At 43.4% G+C, this 22,585-nt stretch overlaps 1 protein-coding gene across 3 annotated transcripts in view; it reads left to right on the forward strand.

Annotated features, from left to right (window-relative positions):
• Positions 1-22,585, forward strand: part of LOC120894057 (potassium voltage-gated channel subfamily KQT member 1) — a 242,049-nt gene that overhangs the window by 144,675 nt on the left and 74,789 nt on the right. For 2 of the 3 annotated variants that reach the window (XM_040296407.1, XM_040296408.1), the window contains exons 7-12: positions 1,960-2,094; positions 5,770-5,852; positions 5,973-6,148; positions 14,133-14,261; positions 14,813-14,923; positions 18,203-18,390. In XM_040296407.1, the coding sequence (XP_040152341.1) occupies positions 1,960-2,094; positions 5,770-5,852; positions 5,973-6,148; positions 14,133-14,261; positions 14,813-14,923; positions 18,203-18,390 (822 nt within the window). Of the gene's footprint in view, positions 1-1,959; positions 2,095-5,769; positions 5,853-5,972; positions 6,149-14,132; positions 14,262-14,812; positions 14,924-18,202; positions 18,391-20,241; positions 20,287-22,585 lie in introns of all 3 variants that reach the window. The other variant, XM_040296406.1, reaches the window with a different exon arrangement.

Here is a 22,585-nt window from a genome sequence, read left to right on the forward strand (position 1 = left end):
AGCCCAAAAGTGCCAAATTGCCGTTCATTCACTGCTGCCAACCCAGTGTGCGGTAGGTTTCTTCCGACTATAGGTAAGGGGAGGACACTGGTGGACAATGATAAAGGAAGCTATAAATCCAGTCGCACTCGCAAAAGACTTCATCCGTGGACGGTCGTGCGCGCGCGGGTTCATTTATCATTACGCGTCTGGGAATTGGAGTGCCACCGTGTATTGATTTTTCATATTTTGCTCTGGCCCTCCGGGGTCTGGTAGAGTCCGGGTCAGTCTGTGGCAGTAGTGAGATTGCTCGCAAAAAGCACAACGATGCGAGGCGAGGTTTATAGCACGACGTTTGATAATCAAACACATTTGGATCTAATTCGACCAATCATTTCGAGCGCCACGGCACTAAGGGCACTAAAACTATGCCAACCGCTTCCAAGTACGCTTCCACCGGTTGATGAGAAGATCCTTGTTGATCTCGTCGTTTCGTCGGTGCCGGTGCGCTCTTCTCACACAGCACGAATGAATTTTGCAAGCATTCCACCACCAGCGCTAAGAATGTCTCGGCTCGGCCCGTTCCAGATTCCAGAGCCCGGCAGCCCACCGTGCGTTCTCAAGCGTCGTCCCCCGCACACCAGGCGAAGGGATTGGAGGGGTGTACTGTTATTAAACTTTGACACTTCCGCGATGAGACCATCAACGCGACCGGTCGGTGCCTCGGTTGATTACTATTTCCTGTCACGGTTTGCCCTCCCACTATCCCGCTACCGGGCACTCGTCACCAAGTCGTGTGCTGCTGGAACCGCAATTCCCCTGGCAGTCGTTTTGACAGGACGAAAATCGGCCGGAATTGGTATGTTTGAATCGCACGTGCAATACTTGCTCGTTCAAGTTGAAGCTCGTTTCTTCCTCTTCTGGGAGGCGCCTTGGTAAGCATATTTGTTCGCCGGCTTTAGACGAGAGGCGTTACCACCTTTGCTACGATCGATAGTGTGTTGCTGTGTGTGTGGAGCATGTGAACGGAAGCTGTTATTGCCGGCATGGCGTCACGGTTGAGTTTGCACCGCTTTGATGGAAGTAATGGCCCCACCGAAACGTTCTGTGTCTGTCCGTTTCGGTTTGGGTTTTCTGGTGAGGAAAATCGATGTGTGCGTGTGATGATTAGAGCGCACAGGCAACTGAACTGGAGACTGTTTGAAAAAGCTATTAGATTGTTGTTGGGTGGTATAATGAAACGATACACTTTAATATGTGTGTGGCCGACGGGAAAGTTTTCGATGTTCAATTTAACGGTCTTGGTGTGAAGTGTGGTGGTTTTAATTGGCGGGCCGTTTTTTTGGTGCAGATTGATCTTTTGTGGTTAAAACTCGTGCTTTTAACAAAAATATGAGCAAAAATATGCTGTAATATTTTATTGGACTTTGAGTCTATAAAAGATGTGGTTTTTTTAAAGCAAAAATCTTGCAATTATTTTGATGTTAAAGAAAGAATTTCGAAAGCTGGTTTAGATCCCCAGTCCTTCAACGATAACCTCATGTCCTACAGGACTATCCTGTAGTAGTCTATCAAGAAGTTACTGATATCCAAGTTCATTAGTGGCACAGGAAGGCCTTGACCGACAACGGTTGTTGTGCCAGGAAGATGAAGAATTAAAAAAAAGTTACTTACTTATCAAGCTAGCTTACTTATCTTACTATCAAAATTTTATTTTAATAGAATTCAATGATAAAAAGTTAGTATAATGCATAGCTGTAATATGCTTACAGTTTGACTGTAGCTTAATACATAAGACATTCATCATACACTCTTAGTAATTAAAAAAAAAACAGACACAAAACATTTTATCTTTAAACAATCCTATTTCTAGCTGAAACGGTAATTTTACTCCTTTTCCCATTCCCATTTCCATAACTATTCCCGTTTCCTGTTGTGCGGTATCTAATCGCCTTACCATACATTTCCATTTCTTTGCAGATTTTTAATGGTGTTCACATGTTTGGCCTTAAGTGTCTTCTCAACTATTCAGGAATACGAGGATCAAGCAATCGCCATCTTATTCGTAATGGAGATTATAGTAGTAATATGGTTCTCGATCGAGTTCTTCCTAAGGTACGTATGTTCGCACAAGCACAAGCTTGCAGCACATGTTTCCCTTTATTGCTCCGGCACAATAAACAAATGACAAAAGAAGTAGGAAAGCTCATCCCGTCACGAATTGTGCTGGCTTCTCGTGCGCTCCGAGCGCACAAAGAAAACGGTAAGCAGTTTATCATATTCCCAGCGTGTCCCGCGTGTGGTATCCATTACTCCGGCTCCGGCTTTTACCGACCGTTAAGGACGACAAACCGGGCGAAAAACGGGCACTTGCCGTGTTGTTCTGTCTGACATCACTGCATGACGTTCCTTCATTTGTCTGCGCCATTGATCACGCTGACGTGCACCGGAAATTATATACGCATTGCCGTTATGCGACAGTGGCAAAGTGTATCCGGAGTGTACCCTTCGGCACACGCGGTTTTGGGACAAGAGGGGTGCGCGTGTGTTCACATATTATGACAGTTTACGTGAGACGTTTGCAAGTCCGGGCATACGGTGCCGGTTGGTTTATTTGTCGTCCAAAAACGCAACCTTTCGTGATGCGAACAAAAAAAAAATAGCATCATCGTCATCGTTGCGTTGTGGCAGAGGAAGTGCTTCTTATCCTGCGTGTTTTTGCTTGATTTTTGAAGCAAATTGTTCCCAGAATGGCTGTCCGATTCGGGATGGTTTGATAGGAAGCAAGCATAAACACGTTTACCGATAGTGCACTAGTGCATTTCGATGCTCTCCCGTACACGTCCGACGTACTCCGCGCATCTATCAATCAAACATTCCTCAAACTTGCCCCGGATATCCATTAAATCATGTTTCCCCTGGGTACACCACATCCACGGCCAAAACCCCCCGGGAGTAGGGTTTAGTGCATTGGGCAGTGCAGTCACGTTTATTGAATTCTCGCACGCCACGCGAGGTGTTTATGTCGGGTCTTAACATCTAGAATTAACACCCCTTTTGCGCTGGCCGATGGGTGCAAATTGAGGTTATATCTTAATCGATTTCTCCCATGGCAGGGCGTTGTTTGAGCTGCTTGTTTCCTGTGTTGTTGTGTGCTGTGGGTGTTTGTCTGTGTGTTGGTAATTTACAGCCCAGAAGCCACCTTCTTCCGGGTTGATTTACAGTGCATGCAACGCAGTACGGGTCTGGTGCGGGATCCTGTGAGCTCCCGTGCTGCAGAATGTCAAGTGCTTTAAAGATGCAATACACCCAAGCTCATTTCCTGCTATGTTGTATGCTGACAGCGTTGCTTGGCCAGCCCGGCCTCGGTCGGGCGAGTGGGACAACTTGTGAATCATTTGATTGGGTGCTAACCGATCGTTTGTGGGCCGATTTGACCCGAAGGATTATCCCAATTGCTGCCACACTCGATTCCCTGCCCGGGGGCTGATTGATTGATGATTGATACGTTCAATTAACCGTTCGAGCATGGCCAGATCGCTGTTTGGATTCGCTCAATTTCAAACAAGCCACGGTACAGTGGCTGTGGCTGCGTTTGTTCACCATTTTACTTCCCACCCATCGATGAGGTTTTCCCACCCGGATGCGTGGGGAGGTTGGTACGTAGGTTGGTTGGTGTGTGGTTGTGGTGGAGGTCGTAGTTTGATTGCGTGTTCTCGGTACGTGTTTTTTTTTTCTGAGGTCAATCGATGAAGCCAAGCGTAAGGAGAAGGTTGGGAGAGCAAGGTTGGAAGTCTAGTTGTTATCGCGCTGATGAGGCCGATTGGTGGCCCTTTTCCAGGGTGGCTATTACATAACGTCGTTTTAGGTTCGTTGTGGTTCTCGGGAAGGTCTTTGCTTCGTTCGGTGGGAGGATTTTTTCACCCTTGTTAATTAGGGCATATTTAACATATTGGTCGTGTGCTGGTTGTAGGAGGATTAAAGGATCGATACGTTAGACGTGGGATTAAATACAGGACTCGGAAGGATCAATACATTTTTAAAGTGTTGGATTCAAGGTACATAAGAGAATCGTTCATTCAAACATGAACTACAAGGAAGAAATAACAGGGTTTGTCGTGATTTAGTGGCATTCTTCATGGATTTTTGATCGACAGACATTCATGTTAATCCTACAATCATTCTGTTTTGATAATCTATTTTTCGAGTTTGATAAGGATGAGTATTGATCATGGTACGAATGCATAATCCTTGAAATAAACTGTCTATTTTATCTTTTAGTTCAGTATCGAGGACAACAAACATCTTTTAAGAGTTCTTAAAATTAGAGATGGGTAATTCTGGTTCAGACCTATGAATCTTATTAATCCTAAGAAATGAATCAATATTTCTGAAATTCAAATATAGAGATTCATGAATCATTGAAGATCATCATGACATGATTTATGGAGAGTAGAGTTTCATGATAGCAATTATAGGGATCTATCAATATCTTTAGTTTCACAAATGTATAGAGATTCATGAATGGAGTGAGAGGCATACATCTTTTGAGATTCTCATGTAATTCAATATCATGAATCTTTCCAAACTTATTGAATTTAAAAAAATCAAGATAGTCTAGATATTCAATCTTTGGTGATTCTAGAATCTTCAGAGCCTTGATTTCTAATTTGAATCATTAATCGCTGAAGATTCATATGAGAAAATCGGAACCAAACAATGATGAAGCCCAATACTACCTATACACAATAGAACTTTAATTCAAAAAGCAACTGTCAACCTTTATGATCCAATATAAGTAAAATTATATGAAGTTTACTTCCAAAAATATAAAAAAACTAACAAGATTTTTGATAAATTTGCCATAATTTTAATGTTTATTTTCTTCAACAATTTGATTGTCGTAAACTTTATCGTTTATAGCATTTCATAGCACCAGCTCAAGCACTTTTATTTGAGCGAAAGCTTTAAGATATTATTCTTTTCAGTCCGTTTTTAATTTCATTCTAAACGACTGTGAATGGCTGAATTTGCTACACACCATACGCAGCTAATTTTGCATTCTAAACATGATAAAACCACAACTCGTTTGCAACAAATTATCCCTTTACGACTGACTGCGTAAATCGGCTACGCCTAAATTACTAATATGCAATTCAACACTCGAGATATTATCGCTTCATCTGATTGCCTCGGGAAATTGTGGCACGCTCCGACAACATGCAAGTTGTGTTGCTGCCTCCATCCAGAGCAGCATCAGCAGTAGCAGCTTCTGTATGTGTGATACTTCAATTAGCTGGCACATAATTACAACCATTACTCTTTTGACGCACCACCCAAAGTTTGGGCTCATTGCCGGTGCGTGCGGCTTTTATCGGCGAGAAAGCATGAGCGGTCGAATGAAAAGTTAATTTCGGATGCATCCCCTTTTCTTTTCTAATGTGTATAATTGGGTTTGGCGTAAGGGACGGGTGCGATTGCGTTGCAGCATTGCGGCTCATAAATATCCGTTCCGTGATGGGTAGGTTCGTGGTGAATAAAATTCGAAAAAACAACACCAGCAACATCAGCAACCCCAAAAGCTATCCAATTACAGCGGTGACAACAACCATTTAATTAAACCCCGCTCGGTATAGGGGCTCGTTGGAGTAGGGGCATCGGTGGACGCGTTTGTGTAAAATTTAAATTCAACATAAATATGCTTTTAATTTGACATTTTCCCACTCGCTTCAGTCTGTACTCATTTGGTGTATCATGCTTTTCTTTTTTCCCCACTTCTTTACTTCACAGACTTTGGTCATCAGGATGCCGTTCGCGTTATCAAGGAGCAGTGGGGAGGCTGAAGTTTTTAAAAAGGCCTTTTTGTATCATAGGTATGCGCAAGAGATGGAGAAAGAGCGAATGGGAGGCAGGAACGTGTCACCCACACGTCATTGGGTTGATTTAACTTTTAAATAAATTTCCCTCCACTCTCACCCATTTTCGCTCGACAGATATAGTAACGATAGCCGCCTCCATAGTGGTGCTCGTAATGGGAACATCCGGGCAGGTGTTTGCCACCAGTGCGCTTCGAGGGCTCCGCTTTTTCCAAATCCTGCGCATGGTGCGCATGGACCGGCGTGGCGGCACGTGGAAACTGCTCGGGAGTGTCGTCTACGCTCACAGACAGGTAAGCGGGGCTGTTGTACGGTGTACGATGGCAGAGTAACTTTACCTCCTTGTTTCCGCCTGTTTGATCTTTCCTGCAGCCTCTCTACCACTTGTGGGAAGTTGTTCAATTCTTCAAACATGAAGTGTAAACAGCTCGAACCACCACTAGCACTTCTTCACTTTCGAGCACTTTTGGCCCGAGGCCGAGCGATCCGTTTCAGCTTTTTGTTTACTTACACTAGCTTCGCATGGGATGAAGGGGTGGTATCCTGTAACCCAGGACTGGCATTCCTTCCTCTTCATATGAGCTGACCCCTCTTACCAGCTGGAGTGTAGTATGTGTGAGCTTGACTGAATAAACGTCAAGTTTCAGCGACAAGCTCTTTGTTGGGCGGTATCGATTTCTTTGTCGAAAAAACACACATAAAGCCGGCATAAAAAGATTCTTTCCCACAGCTTTCTACCCTGTTGCGTCCGACCCGACGAGCCTCATCGATTATAAGCATCGTTCTCCTACGGTTTTCTGCATTCTTCTTCCCAACATCCTTTCTTAAACGGACCTTGCCTTTATTGTACGTCCAAAATTGTTCGCCTGGACATTTTCTTGCCATTCCCACATCCACATGTTCGATGCTATTCATTGGACCGGGAGCTACGGGGAAAAATGCGGGAGATTGCACGCATGATTGCCAGGACACACAGGCGCGTACTACGCCTATTAGGGTTGGCCAGGATTTGAAAGGCTCTCCTACTTCATCGGTCTGTTGTAGCAGCTAGCCCGATGGCTCTGGCACCGTTTTACTGCTGCCCGATGAAGTTGTTTCCGTTGAAATCCATCCCGAAGCAGCCGGGATGGGAGCCAGAAGATGGGACGACCCCATGGTCCTGCAAAATGGGTAGTTTCTTTTGCTTTCTTTTTAAAAGACGCGCTGAGGGAATAGTGGTTGGAGCTGCTGTGTCGAAGTAGAGCGCGTTGGAAGAACGAAAAAGGAAGCAGACATAGCTGATAACAGTCAGGATTTTGCTGAACCGAGATCAAATGGCATTCGAGGATGGGGATCATGGATGGAAACAGTAATGGTCAGTTACGGTGTGGCACTTTCCTCCGAGCTGTCACGATTTGTCGTTGCGGAACGTTTAGACGTTCCATTTGGACCTTTTTTTTCGATGACGTCAAACCTTGATGCCATGGTGTTGACTGGTTGAGGTCAGTGTGTGGGTTCCTGTGTGTGACTGTGTACGAGCAGTTGACGAGTGGAGCAATATTTGCTCATCATCTGGATAGTCCCGATGGAGTAAGCGAGTGCACTGGAGTGTAACCGGTGTGTCGTACGGTAGTGCTTGCCTTCCTACCCGATTTAAGGAACGCTGGTATGAAGCTTGAAAAGACGGTGGAGCATTACTTCTTGAAGACTAATGAAGGAGAATCGATGATCGAACGTAATATTTCCACTCGTTCAAGTGGAAAGCAAAGCTTAGATGGGGGGGACAAAGCATAATTGAGCAAGCTTTGTGAATGGTAGCCGGAGACATGTGAGAAGAATTTTAACTGCTGTTCAATTCATGTTTAACCCCGGTCGTTCGACGCTGGCAACGTTCCATTAGCGCGCGCGTAACAACATACTGCTAACATGTGCCGAGCGCAAAAGTGCCACAACAATTTACTCCTAATAACAATAATCGTGCATAATTTAGCGAACGTAGCGGTGGCATGGGGATTAGCAAGCAGGGATGCGAAGCAGGACGGGCAACCTTCCGCTCGAATGAAAATTATTAATGATCGTGTTAGCAAACGCGGCACCAGGCGTCTCCATCGATGGCTGACATGTTGCGGTGCTCACCCACTAGCAGCTTCCGCCGTCCGATTGTTTTCGGCCTCTTTCAGTTCGGTTACGATCGTTCGGTGGGTGGTTTTCGCAAAAGCGCGCATTTACACGATGATGAACGTCAAGTGCACGAGGGCACACGCACACTGGGCACAGTCGCATCGGCAACGGCGGACAAACGTTCCGCCGGCCAAAACCATCATCCATCATTTTTCACCGAAGCAGATAACGCGTACTGTCAGGCGAGTTTGTACCACTCATTTTCCGCCAAGAAACAAAGCGCTGGCGAGGATGTCAAGTTGCTTGAAAGGGAACTAAATCAATCTGGACACAGTGCAAGCAACTTTTTCTCCAAAAAGGGGTCTTTTCACTCAAAACTTACCCCGAAAAGCCCTTCTACATATTGTTTGTGTTTGGTGTTGTGTTTGGCAAGGATTGCCGCTAGCAAAGGGGGGGTGCGTGGGGTAGACATGGACCGGCACTTTTCTTGGAAAGTTCCGACACAAACAATTAGCGTCCGGTAAAGACCCTCCGGTTCGGTTGGGAACGTACGCTTGGCCGGCCGAATCATGCGCTCGGCGTCCATTGTAGTGTAAATTTTGAACGTTTTTTTCTTCTTCTCCCTAATGTTGAACAAAACTTGTCGTACCAAGGTTTGCCTCTAAATAAAGTTGATGGCGATGCAACACAACCAAAGTGAAAATTAGGCTGACAGGGAAAGCTGCCCGTTTCAAAACGAACGGCAATGATGGGGGAAAGCGCGCTGGTATGATAGAGCCTTTCCGGATGTCCGGCAGGTGGTTGAGATGAGTAATGGAACACACTTTCGGTGTTTTTCCTGACCACATGGGAAAATGTACCACAACTTCACTCTTCATTTACCTTGCAGCGTTGCAAACCTCCAGGCACACATACACACCAACCACTCAGTAACGATCTTGTTTTTTTGTTTCTTAATCCATTGTGTATCTGTGTGCGCCATATGCCATTTAGGCGGTCAGGCCGGGTTTAGAGAAAGGCAAAATAAAATCATTTAATTTCATAACCCTTGCTGATTTATGCGGCCATTAAATCCAGACCGGACCGATGGTGGAGCGGTTTCTGCTCTACTGATACTATCAGTTCGAATTAGGGTTGCCATTACGGGTATGAAAATATCATTTTATAGTTTCTTCATAAATTACCAAAATCGGCCAATCCACAGGATTGCTCTCCCGTACACTGTTTTTGCTGTGGCATGTGTAACACGAGCTACTTCGAAAGGAAATATTTGCTATTTTTTGTTACATTTGTTTGCAAACGTCTTTGTATTCATTTTCATAATATTGTTCGAAACTGATTGTCATATGTTTTGCTTATGAATTATTAAAGCTGATATTTAATTTAGATTGAAGTTGATAGTTAAAACCATGTTGTGTTTAATTGAATATTGAATAATTAAATGAAATAGTATATCCTTACATGACTACCATCTCTTTATGTTAAAGTATAATTTCGAATACATTTGTTTGTCATTATGGTATCGTTATAAGCTAGTTATTTGCTTCATTAGTCGACCCAAATAGGATGTCCTTATCTTTACCTACTAGTTTGAATCGTACCGTATCTACATACATTTTTCGTCCTTACAGAAAACCAAGCAAATAGCACTAGAAAAGCCAGAAGTTTTCAGAATAATCAGCAAACCACTTCATTCCTTTATAACGCTTATGTACTTGTATTACATTTAAAGCCTTGTTTACCTAATCTGTTTAAGAAAATATGTATATGCTTCGTAAGAAATGTTAAAATAAAATTAAGCCTCTCTTCAAGGTCTGTTGCAGATCTCGCTCAAATCGTAGTAGTTTTCAAACGAAATGAAATTATTTAACAAACACTTTGCAATTAAACATTTGCGTTCCAAATTGCAGTAATATTCATAATATTGGTATTGCTTTTGAAATCAACCATCCAACCAATCTTCGGCGCTTGCAATGCCACCAAGCCACGGTGGTATTATTTATTCACAATTGGAAATGAACAGTTTTCTAATGATACATCAGCTCTCGGTCTCGATATCTCTAGCAGTAAGGTGAAGCAGCTTCTCCTGTCAGTATATTTTAATTTAGCATGTTAATGGTGAGCAAACAGGCATACCGGTTGGGACGCACACGTAGCATATATTCAATTACATACCGATGAATTGTATCTGTGGCAACGCCCGACCGTATGCAATTGCGCTGCCTGCAATCTGTAGCGAGACTTCATTAAGATAATGGTCGTCGGATGTGTCGGAGTAAGCGCGTGCAAGGGAATATATATATATATATATATATATATATATATATATATATATATATATATATATATATATATATATATATATATGTATATATGTTTTTGCAGCATCCAAATGCAATTTGTGCAATCCGCGTGGTACACAGTTTGCACGGTTCGAGTTTTACCTGTTGGTTCCGATTTCCCCGTGATGTGCCAGCTGTACGAATGTGTTCCGTGCCATTTTTCCTCGCTAGCCTCAGCCTTGCTGCTGCATCATTCCTAAACCAATGTCGTGGATTGCGTTTTAGCACGCTCTGCGGAAGCTTACTCCGGCTGCACTTAATTGCAAATACATTTGCTTGTTTTCCGTGCCACTGATAATCCGGTTTTCCGATTCGCTTTTACCAGCGCACCGGGTTGCGGGTGCACGGGGTAAAAAGTGTAACAATATTTCATTTAACTTTCATAATTGTTTCCATTCCTGTCGCTTCCTCGTCGGTCGGTGGAAACCATTTCCCATTCCCCACGAATGCCGGTGCACTGCTGTTCGTTCGTTTTCTGCTTTGTGTTCCGTTTGCTGCAGAGGCTTTACTTTACGTGCCGGTTGTGTCTCGATGCTTGGTGGTGGATGGTTCTGCCGCTAAACAAAGTGAAATTAATGAAGAATGATTGTGTTCGTATGGTAAATCGTATCCACGGTTTCTAGTGGATGATTGTGTTTGTGTGTTTTGGACGGGCTGCCGGAACTGTGTACTGTGGAAGGATAAAATTGTTTGTACTCTGTCTGAAAAGATCTTTTATTGGTTTTGCTGTATTTATAATAGCAATGAAGGGTAGCGCAATTTCCTCAAAATGTGTCGTCTTATTTTTGAGCAAACAAAATTTATTGGGTCAAAATATGCCTTGCAAAATTGCAGTATTACAGGGCCACTTACTCTTGAGTTTACTAAATAATTATAGTTTAAATTGCATCTAAATATTTATCTTTTTAAAGCACAAAATCCAAAACAACAAGTTGTGCTTACTGCAATGGCAACTCTTTTGTACAGGATTGATTGATGGAAAATAATGCAGCTTCAAAAAATCGAAATATTGTGACTACAGCTTCACCCGAAACCCCCTGCAAACTCGGACAAATATTTACCACTGTCCAAGCGCTTCGTAGCACATTGGCAAATTTATGTTGCCAGCGTTACCGCTATTGCTGTGAGGCGGATTAGTGCTCGCACCAACCAGCCGGTGTTATCGGCCTTCAGGCAGCGATCGGGAATGCAAAGTAAACCAGCACAGCCAGCTGGCGCGCCACGGTATGAAAGATTAAATTTCAATTAATAATCCCCAAAAACATGACCAACTCCTTTGCCCAGCAGTGCAGCCACTCTTCATACACCGTTTTGTGCATGGATGGACAAAATCGTCGGCCGAATCGTTTAATCTGGTTAGCATGCATACGCTGAAGCATTTGGGAAGCCAACTGCACGACTTATAGTGGGACGTAGTGGAAAGTTAATAGCAGTTAAACATTTTTTTAAGCTTTAAGTGCAATAATTTCATTTCGGTGTGGTTTGGCATTTCACAAAAGTTTTAATTGAGCAAAAGAAACATGAACAAATGCAGTCAGCAGCAGTGTAATAAACTGTAGATCCACTTTTGCTACTCCAGTGAATGATATTTAACGATAGTGCTGGTTTTGCTTCTTGCATATCCCTCCAGGCGGGATTATTTCTTTATCAACCAGGGACAAATAAAACCTTCGCATGCTTTTCGCTTCTCACTTCCATTGGAAGAAGTGACAGTGTATATCAAATGTTGAAAAATCACACCTTTGATACATTGAGCTGCGCAAGAAAGAGAGGGAGGAGGAATTAATTTTCATTAAGCCAAATGGCCGATGCCTATTAAGATAAGATGATGCCAGCCGCCAGTCGCTTGCAATGTGCGGATTTATTCAATTGCAATTTGTAAAGCACATTTGCACGCTGCAGCACCGGCAAACCCCTCGTCGACAGCAGATAACGATCACGCGCTCAACAATCATCAGGCTTACCGTTTCCTTGGCGTCGGCGATTAGGTTGTTTGTTCAATTAGATAAGACAATGATGCTACCAATCGCTATTGATGTATTGAGCGGTGCGCTAGCGGTACGGTCCATCTGCGATAAGCAGGTTGTTTGCGAATAATTGGATAATAGATTGATTGGGAGGATAATTTTTGTAATTGAAAAAGCGGTGCTTGAGAAGTACGAGCACCAGTGCTGCGTTATGCATGTCGTGCTACTACACTTTGGTTGTTTTAATGAAGACGAATGACAGGCACTTGACATGAAACAGTAAACGATGCAATAATATACATCAAGCAACTGTGAGAAGTGTCATTGTCGGTTGATGGGTTCATTTTAAGGCCACCATGTATTATTCATTTTTTTAATATTCAATTATTATGGGAAAGACACATTTAAAGCCTCTCAAGAAGAATTGATGATGCAACATTTATTTACGTGTGGGACATGCCAAGCTCTTAAAAAAATAATTATTTTTCTTAATTCCCTTTCAAATCTGTTGTGAGTGAGTTCTTGATCAAAACTGAAACCTAGATGGCCCTATTTCTTATGCTTAGTCCCACGTGTTGACCTATCGCGCTAAGTCTGCCGATTCACGACGCTGCTCGATGCGTGCGGGTGTCTTGTTGCATGTTTGGCCACATAACTATATGAAGCCAATTTTTAGATACTCAAATAAAGACTCATACGACCCTGAGCATAGGTACTCAAATGTATTGTATGAATGTATAATATATCATTCTTAAATTCCCATTTAAAGTGTGAATAATGTTATGATAATGTTAAAGCTTTAATTTCAAAGTCTTCCATTGTATAGTGAACACATCAAAGCTTCAACGATTTATGAAGTAGATATAACTGTTGGTTTATATCTGCTAGGTATGAACCGCTTGATAATGTAAACAAGATACCTTTTAATGAGTCAGATTTTCAAAAAAAAAACTTATTTTTATAGTTCTTTTGATACAAACAGAAGATTCAAAATCATCGAAAGGAGAAAAGCAGATCGTAGAAAACAAAATTGAAGTCAGAAATGAAAAGTGATGCAAAACATCGTTTGATTAAGACCTTTGTCAATATTTCTCATCGTCCAGGAGTCGAATGTTCATTCTTGAGTACCTCACTTTGTAGAAAATAGACATCAATTTCTTTGTATTCCCTTTCATCCCCACTCATCATCTAAAGCCTAAATAACGCTTACCTTTCCACCTTACCTGCACGCGTCTAAGCGAAATCGTTGCCGGTTTAATATTCCAACCCAGCCCGAAGCGTTTCCAAGCTCGATTCGGGCTCTAGATTAATTTTGCTCCACCCAAACCCCGAACCACAGCAACCATCCCAGCGTGTGTGCGTGAGTGTTCAGTTCACCCGATCGGCTGTGTGCTACGAATCGGTCACGTGTGCCCATCGTGTATCCTTCCACACCTTTGCTGTGGTTTCACACGAACTCCATCCTTCTATCGCTCCCCATCGTAAGTGGAAGCCCACATGTCTTGTGATTATGGGCGCGTGTGTGTTCGTGGATCAGTGCTACCGGGCTAATGCTGAAGCTAATTCCAATTTTACGATATCCCTCCAATGTTTCCTTTCTCCCATTCCCAAACCGAACACCGAACAAACACACACACCGACAGCCACAGGAAGCTTTAAGCACGGGAACGGCTGAGTCAGTGTGTGGAGCCTGGTCACCATTGCAAACCGCATTATCCTTGGACTCATTTAATTTCCTGTTCTAGCGAAGGACTGTTACACAGAAACCGTTTCACCCGTCTCCTGCCATTGCGTCTGCCCGTGTAAACTAACTATCTTTCATTTCTTCTCTTTCTCTCTCTCTCTCTATTTCTCGCTCTCATTCACAGGAATTAATTACAACCTTGTATATAGGGTTTCTGGGCCTTATTTTTGCCTCGTTTTTAGTGTATTTAATGGAGAAGGATGTAAGGGGAACCAAGTTCAGTAACTTTGCTCAAGCGTTGTGGTGGGGTGTGGTAAGTAGCAACGATTTCCCTTTCTCCTTTTCTTTTGCCATTCCCTTTCCAGAACTTTAATCGAAAGTACACAAACAGAGCTCACAAGAAGGAAGATCATGAACGACGGCTCGCCAGCTCGCGGGCTTTCCTCCCACACAGGCGCACCCGATTTTCAATATTCAACGGAAGCAAATTAAATTCTAAATTATTGCACCGCAGGAGCGTGTGTGTGTGTGTGTGTGTGGACTGGCCGTCGTCAGGCCCCAGGAGTTGGATGTAAAAATGTACTTCCCACGTGCCGCCCCCACCTAGATAAGCTCGGATCCCCTTCAAAACGGATACCTTTAATTTATGCAATAATATAAATATTTCCCGGCCACCTCCATTTCTCATCGTGGCGGACGGGTCCGTGGGCCTAATGAGAAATAGTCGGAATACACATAACTTCCACTTTCTTATCATCGTTTCATTGCTTGTTTTTTCTCTCTCTCTCTCTTTCTCTCGTTTCACCAACAACACATGCTCGACGACGTGTGGGCTCGACCCGGCCATACCGTTCAACCCGGCAGATAACGCTGTGCACGGTCGGGTACGGCGATATGGTGCCGGAGACGTGGCAAGGCAAAATTATAGCATCGTTCTGCGCCCTGCTAGGCATCTCCTTCTTCGCACTGCCCGCGGTAAGTGTTTATTTATTAATTTTTCTTATTAGTTTACTCGCCCAGAGCTACCGGGAGGTCGCGGTTGTTCACGGGGGTAAATCGGTACAAGAAAAATGGTCCTTATATGGTTGTTGCTACTAGCTGTTACTGCCAGTGCCAAAACAAAAAAGGATTGTGCGGACTTGTTCAAACCCAACCCGGGCGGCTGTTAATAGCTGATCGAGGCTATTAATTTTACTTTGTAATGTCCTGCTTCCTGCTGCCACAGCACACACTACGCCTTGGGTTGGCTGCTTGACACGCTTGACCCATAAGAACCTGTGGGTGTGTGTGTGTGTGTGCTGCGGGGTCGAAGTGTAAGCGGCTAAGCTGGCCTGATTTATAGAATACACACAACTTTTAGTACTGCGTCGTTCCGTTTTGCTTCGGCTCGGTGCCTTTACTCTGCGTATAAATCAGCGTCCCCTTTACAAATGGAAAAACCACCCCAGGGGAGTCGTTTTACAACGTTGCCATGGACAGCAGGCAGGTGTAGAATTACGCACGGACAAATGAATGCGACGGCAAAGGGAGCTATATGCTCCTGTCGCTACGAGATAAACAAGTCGCAAGTCTTATAAGCATACAAGTAATACAATCGAAGATCTAGATATGTATAGGAAGGAGTCAAACAAGATAAATCCATTAACACGATAAGATGTTAAATCTAGAACAGAGGACAATGAATGCACTAAAGTAAATGTCCCAGGTATTGTAAGAAACAAAATAGTCATTTTTATACTCCTTTTGACATTTTTTATTTAAATATAAAATCTCAGTTATTCAGATTTCATACATATTTCCAAAGGAACTTGAACTGCCTTAAGCCTTTTTAAAGATAATTTTCAAAACATCAATGCTGAAATAAAACTGTAAATTACTAACCTTGCTTGCAGATGTTGAGTTATATAATTCCTTTTATAAATAAAATTCTCAAGGAAGCCAATGTTTTCCGACGTTTAAAACTTAGTTGTTAGCAATCTATTTTTATTGTTCGATTCCAAGGAATTCATGTTCATGCAAACGAAAAAAGGCCTTTTTTGGCCTTCTTTCCATTTCCCAAAATTGAGGCAAAAGTTTTTCCACCTTCTTGAAAACGTGAGCGCCCTTCTGGTGGAAATAAATTTTACAATGGACGCTTTCACCAAACAGCTTCCATGTGCTAGAGGGCTCGCCGTGGCTTACGGGCGCTGGTGCACGTTCCGCAAGATAGAACTGGGAATATAACCACAAAATCCGTCTCATTCCCACCCATTCCCCATCCTTGGGCTGTGACGTGAAAATGAAATATTATTACGACATAGACCACTTCCGTCCGGGCCGTAAATTCAATTAGAAGCAATCTGAAAAATGAGTGATTTCTGTCCCGCCGGAGGTGTCCGTGGGTGTGTGTGTGTAATTTTGTGGGCAAAAAACACCATCGTCCGGAAATCTTCCACTCATCGACCTAGAGCCTGCTACCAGCCCGAGCCGTCTCCAATGGGGCGCAAGAACGTGCTCTGTCCGAAACTATTTACCCTCTAAAATACGTTCAGGCCAGCCCAGCCCGGTCTGCTGAACGATCGGACAGTAGAGCAGCGAAGAAAAAAAAGCGAATAAATAAATAAGTTACTGAGAAACTTTGAACATAAAACGAATGAACTTTTAAGCACGTGCCTTTTGCATTGGTGACGGTGTGGAGGGAAGTAGAAGGGAAAGAAGCTCACAACAGCGCCCGTCCGATACGGTACGTCAAAACTTAAACTTGAAAGCCGTTAGAAAGGCGAAAGATTGTCGACTGCCCCTTGCACCCAGTGTCCCCCATTCCTCTTGCTGCAACGTGCAACGCTCTTGCCGTCGCCCGCCGCCATGAACAACCGAACGATTCTTGTGAACACGCCCAGCAGACCGCGTGCAGGACTTTTCATTTGCTCCCATCGCAACGGTTTGCAAGGGTACGCTTTAGCATCCCGAGTGTATAATATTTTTAAAGCACGTCATGCTTGACCCTCAACCATGTGAAGTGCTCTCGTCGGTCGAGAGTCGTACCAACCTGCCCGGCCAGTGCTGAAGTGGAGCACCGTAAACACACCGACACATGGCTCGCATGCCACCAGCCAAACGCCCGACGGGGGACACTGGGCGGGCTTCTCGTGTCGAGCAGATTCAACCTCTTTATGTTTTGCCCGCCATCGACTCAACCCTCTCGCTGAGAGGATAAATCTTGCATTGCTGACCTCCTTCTGGGAAGTTGGTCTACCTTGCAAGGTACAGCGGTGGTGCTGTGGTGGCCACTGTGGTGTTGCGTGGGAAGTTTTTTTTTTTTGTTTTATCGGCCTGGCTGTAATCATGTTCTAGGTTGACGTTCGCTACCTGCTGCACACGGTCGCTGTGTGCAATTGATGCCAATTATTGTGTGAAAGTTCGTTGTTACCGTTTCGCACGTGGGGTGTATTGTGTACTAAGAACTAAGCACTAGTGACGAGTGCTTTTAATGGCGAGAAGAAAGGCGAGAAGATCACAGCAAAGGATGCACAATGAAACTGTTGCTTTTAATTTATTTCAATGTCAAATTCCAAGATGTGGAAGGTACGTAACTATAAACGAAGGGTGCTAGCAAGACGATGGAGTAGATTTGAAATTCTTTGAATTTGTGTACTTTGAAGAGTATTCTACTACGCTTGTCATATCTTGTCTTGTGAGTAGAGCTGATTTTGATTCCTTGGAATTATTGTTCAGTTATGACAGATCCCAACAAATCCAGCAAATTGTTACATTTTTAGAACGAAAATTATTCTTTTATGGAACGAAATAGTTTAAGGGAAGGGACAGCACTAATACAAGATAGCCGTACAGAAATGGTTACATTATTTGATGCCCAACATAATATATTGGGTGTGTTTTACATAAGCGTTAAATGATACACTAAATCAAAATACTGTAGTCATTATTATGGCAAAATGTTGTTTATTCTGAATGTATTGAACATCGTACAGCAGCTTTTATTTCTACACTTTCCAAGAAAGCAGCACCTGGGAGCATGTTTGAAATCTAATTAGAACCTTATTCCAGCATTGCATAAAATTAATCACGGGACACCATACGGTGGGTGCAAATTGCTATTATTTATCTCTTTTACTGTGTACCGCGTACCGTGACCTCGCTCAAGAAACCAACCCGGCAATGGCAGCTCCCAGCGAATCGCAACCGCCATTGCAGTACCGGTGCCAGTTCGTTTAATCATGCCTCGGCATTCCACCTTTTCCTTTCCACCGGCAGGGTATCCTGGGCAGCGGGTTCGCCCTGAAGGTGCAGCAGCAGCAGCGCCAGAAGCACATGATCCGGCGCCGGCAACCGGCCGCGACGCTGATACAGTCGCTCTGGAGATGTTACGCCGCCGACGAGCACTCGATGTCCGAGGCGACGTGGAAAATCCACCAAGTACCTTTACCGTCGCCCCCACCATCGTAAGTAGTTTCCGTTTCCGGTTGTGCATGACTACCACTACTGCCCCGTAACCCCACTACTGCCCCGTAGCCTTTGCCTGCCTGCCTGTCTGTCTATCCGTCTGTCCGTCCGTCCGTTCGTCCGTTCGTCGCTCCAAACCGTTACACTGCTCTTCCTTGCACTGTTTCATCCTCCGTCCTTCACGCACACTCTCTCCCTCATACTATCAACGCCATTGCACCTGAGTATATTGCACCGTGATCATCTTTTATCTGCACCATAAGCACTTTCTCTCTCTCTCTCTTTCTCTTTTTATGTGTCATTTGCTCAACCCTCCCCATTTATCGCTATCTACCATGTTCTCCCATCAAGCTCTGTGTGCACTATCCAACTATCGCATCAGGGAAACTCACGATACTTCAATACAGCCCGAGTTTCCCCGAGCATTCCTTTTTCGTTTAAAAAAAAAGCTGCATCGAGCGCCTGATGGATGCTTTCACAAGGCAATGCCAATTGCTCATCTTTCCGCTCCTTTCTGTCATCTAAACGCCAACCATCTGGTGAACGAGTTGTACGAGCTGCATTCCTTTTCATCAATGTTTCGCAACATTGTGCTATTATGTTCCACACTCGTACGATGTGGGCCAAGAGTGATACTTGTTCTTCAGCCCGCGCAATTGGAACGCTTGCGATGTTTGCGGCCGTTTTTGATCTTTGACACATTTTTCCTTGTTTTTTTTTGTATTTTGAAGGAAAAAAACGTTCTTTTTAAAATTGTGGAACTTTTCACCCTATTTATGTTCTCTTCTGTCTCATTCCATCAACCCTGTTTCGAGCATTTGTCGTATCTTCTGTGTTGTACCATGTAACTCGCAACAAAAATGGGAGCAATGTGTATGCCCCGTTACGTGCCTTGTCTCTTTTTATTCTATTTTCTCATCCGTCCCCTGCTGTACATCGTGTGATCATGTTCGTTCTACCTCTTTCTATGTTCCATTTCGTTTTGTGTTTTCATGTGTATCTCTTTTTTATATGTTTTATGTGTTTTCCTTCCGTTATCTCGTTTGTTATCTGTCATACTTTCTCATCTTGTCTGTACATACCGATATGTGCCTTTCGACGTTTCCTTGCGATGTATTCTCAATCGACTTGTCGTGTCGTTATTCTACCCCTTTTTACATTCTTATCTTTGAGATGGTCTTTTACATTTCGTTTTCGTATGTTTGTTCTTTCCTACCTCATTTTCGTACTGGATATTAATGTTTTCTGTTTCGTTTTGTTTCGTCTCAAAGCGATCCTTGCTCTTTGTGTCGAACGACTTGCTGTTTTGACGTACCTTCTATTCTTCTAAGCATAAAGCATTGCACTTACCAAAGATGTGTTACGTGTTCTTGAGCATTAAACAAAAACGAAAATAAGTTTCCGTTCCATATTTCATTTCCAACTTTTCGAACTCAATTTTCGGACCAACTCTTCGAAGCATCGCTTACGGGGCATGAAAAGTTAGTTACCGATTTCAGGCTTCACCACTGAAAACGTTACGTCATCCGTCGGCTTTTTTTTTGTTGGTTCCTACATCCTGCAGTCTCGTTCCTCCCCCTCCGCTTCCGAACCTTTTGTATCGTTTTCGCCGGTGTAGAGCAAAACTTTTTACGAAAAGCAAAACTGCCTTAAGTCGTCCGACGAAGTGATCGTCCAACATCATCCTCGAAACATCAAACCGCTTGCAAGCCCCGTTCCGAATACCACCTTACTGTACTCTGTACGTCTTTCATCTGATATGCAAAACAAAAAAAGAATTATGATTTATACATACATATATATATGTGTACGTGTTTTTGATTCGTTTTATATATACATATCTACGATAGAACCGATTACTGGGATATGCTCCTTGAAAGCTTGAATATCCATAGGTAATTTCGTTTTGTTTTCTTTTCGCGAACCGTTGTTTCCCGTTGTTTTACCTCCTTTTTGCTCTCTTGTACTACTTGTTCCATTTGGGTTTTCTCGTTTGTTCTTGATTCTGGTTTTATTCTAACGTTCACACCCTCTTTCTCTTTCACTATCTCTCTCTCTCTCTCTATCCCATTTCTTTACCTTTTTGATCTCTTTATACACCTCACTATCTATCTCTGTCTTTCGCTCTCTATTTCTCTCTCACTCTCTCTCTCTTCTTTTATTCTTCACGTGCTATGTTTGAAGCGTTTGTTACATTGTTTCGATTACTCCTGATCCCCACTACGAGCAGTCGTTTGAGCGTCGTTTGAGGGAAAAGATTGACTAAAAGTAAAGTAACTGCCCAAGTACACCGACGCGTACATACACACGTGACCTTATCCGTGATGTGTGAGTTTATGTGCTTTACCCCCGGAGTGTTTTTTATCCGCTATCAGCTTTACAAACCAGAATTTAGAATCGATTTTCTTCGTTCAAGGTTTTCCCTGCCCGATTTTATTGCCATTGTCCTTTCTCCTTCAGCTACGACAAAGCTGCTGCAAGGTGATGGGTTGTGGTGGTTGTCGACAAGCTATCTCGCACTGCTTCTGTCGCAGAAATACGGCCCCCTACCAGGCGGTTTTGATTCCACAGGACACCCTCCAGATCGGTCGAAATGGCCCATTCCTTGCTTGCAGCTACTATTCTTCGCCACGTGTTCTTGCGTAAAACTTACTGCCACTAAAGCTTTTCTTCCTGGCTTAGTGTGTGGGTTAGTATCCGCACTTCTTCTGCTCCCCTTCTCACACCATCCTGTCCCTTCTCTGTTTTCTTCCACTTACTAATCGATCGATCAGCACAAGCAGGCCAACGGAATCGACCGTACATCAGGTCATTACTAGTGGCCCACACAGTCCCACACACTCCCGCCTGCTTACGATGTAACTGATTGAGTTACATCCGCCCTCCTCCCCCCCCCCCCCCATTGCTGTCGGCCGCTGCTCTATTCTATGTGTTTGCTGTTCTTCCCCTGTTTTATGTGTGCCGTCTTTTTGATTAGTGCTCCGTCCATCATCGATACGGAACGATCCGATGATTAGGTTAGTGTCAGCGAAATTGCTCCCAGATTGGGTGAAAGCTATAGCAGTACCCCGGGGAATACACACAATCGGACGGATGTCATTAATTAGGGATAGCTGTGCGTCGGTTTTTTTCCCTCCGCCCTTCGCCGTGGGTATTGGTGCTGTGGAAGCTTTTGTAGCAAATGATACCAGGCTGCTTGCTGCTTAAAGTTTGACTCTCGTTTGTACTCTATTCACTCTAATGTAAACGACAAAGTATCAATATTCATAGTCCAGTTGTTCTTTAGTAGATAGCTGAAAGCTTGATCCAGTTGGATTTTGTTTGGGAAGTTAAAGCCATTATTTGCATCTAAAAGCTCCCTGTAAAACTCGCACCCTCTGTAATATCCTCCCAGTATTCTTCCCTCCCCCCCAGAAAGTAACAGCTAGTTATAGAACGCAATGTTTTTCAAACTTAAACTCCTTTTCCTCTGTTGATGCGACAATATAAACGATAAAAATTAACCCTTCTATCTGACCAACATCACCACATAAACTCCCCTTATTCTTTGTGTATTGAAAGCTTTCGTGGTCAAAAAATTTATCTTCTGGCCAGAAGGTGCCCTAGTGCCACGGAAAGGTTGGTCTCCCGTTACAGTCAGTGTTTCTCTTCCTGTCTTGACTTTGTCTCTCTTTGTGTGTCTGTGTGTGTGTGTGTGTGTGTGTGTGTGTGTTGTTTTATGTATAATTCTCACTCGATGTGACTGGGATGTGATTGGATCAGTATGTTTTGTTTGGTTGTGCTCTCATTTCCTTCTGTTCTTCTGTGTTTTGTGCTGCTGCCTATCGTTGTACACATACGTATCGATCTGCCTGCGTAACGATTGTCTGACTATTGTGTCCCTTTCTTTGTCGAATGGTTGTGGCTCTGGCTTTCCATTTTTCCTCTGTCTGTATTTGTTGTCTATTTTATCGCATTTTTTAATTCCTTCCAGTGGGGGTATATTAAGCATTTTCTTTCACCTCTTTCGCAATCCTTTTGTGCACTTATCGAATGTAGATTGAACAGAATAATAGAGCATATTAAACCATTTGCACCTTCTTACGGTATATTAAATCACTAAATTTACTACTTTCCACTTGTCTTGTTTTAAGTTTTCTTTCTCTTTGATTCTTTGTTGGATGTAATTTTGAATTCATGTGTATTCATAAATAA

Source organism: Anopheles arabiensis, chromosome 2 (assembly GCF_016920715.1).
Source record: "Anopheles arabiensis isolate DONGOLA chromosome 2, AaraD3, whole genome shotgun sequence".
NCBI classification, from domain to species: Eukaryota; Metazoa; Arthropoda; class Insecta; order Diptera; family Culicidae; genus Anopheles; species Anopheles arabiensis.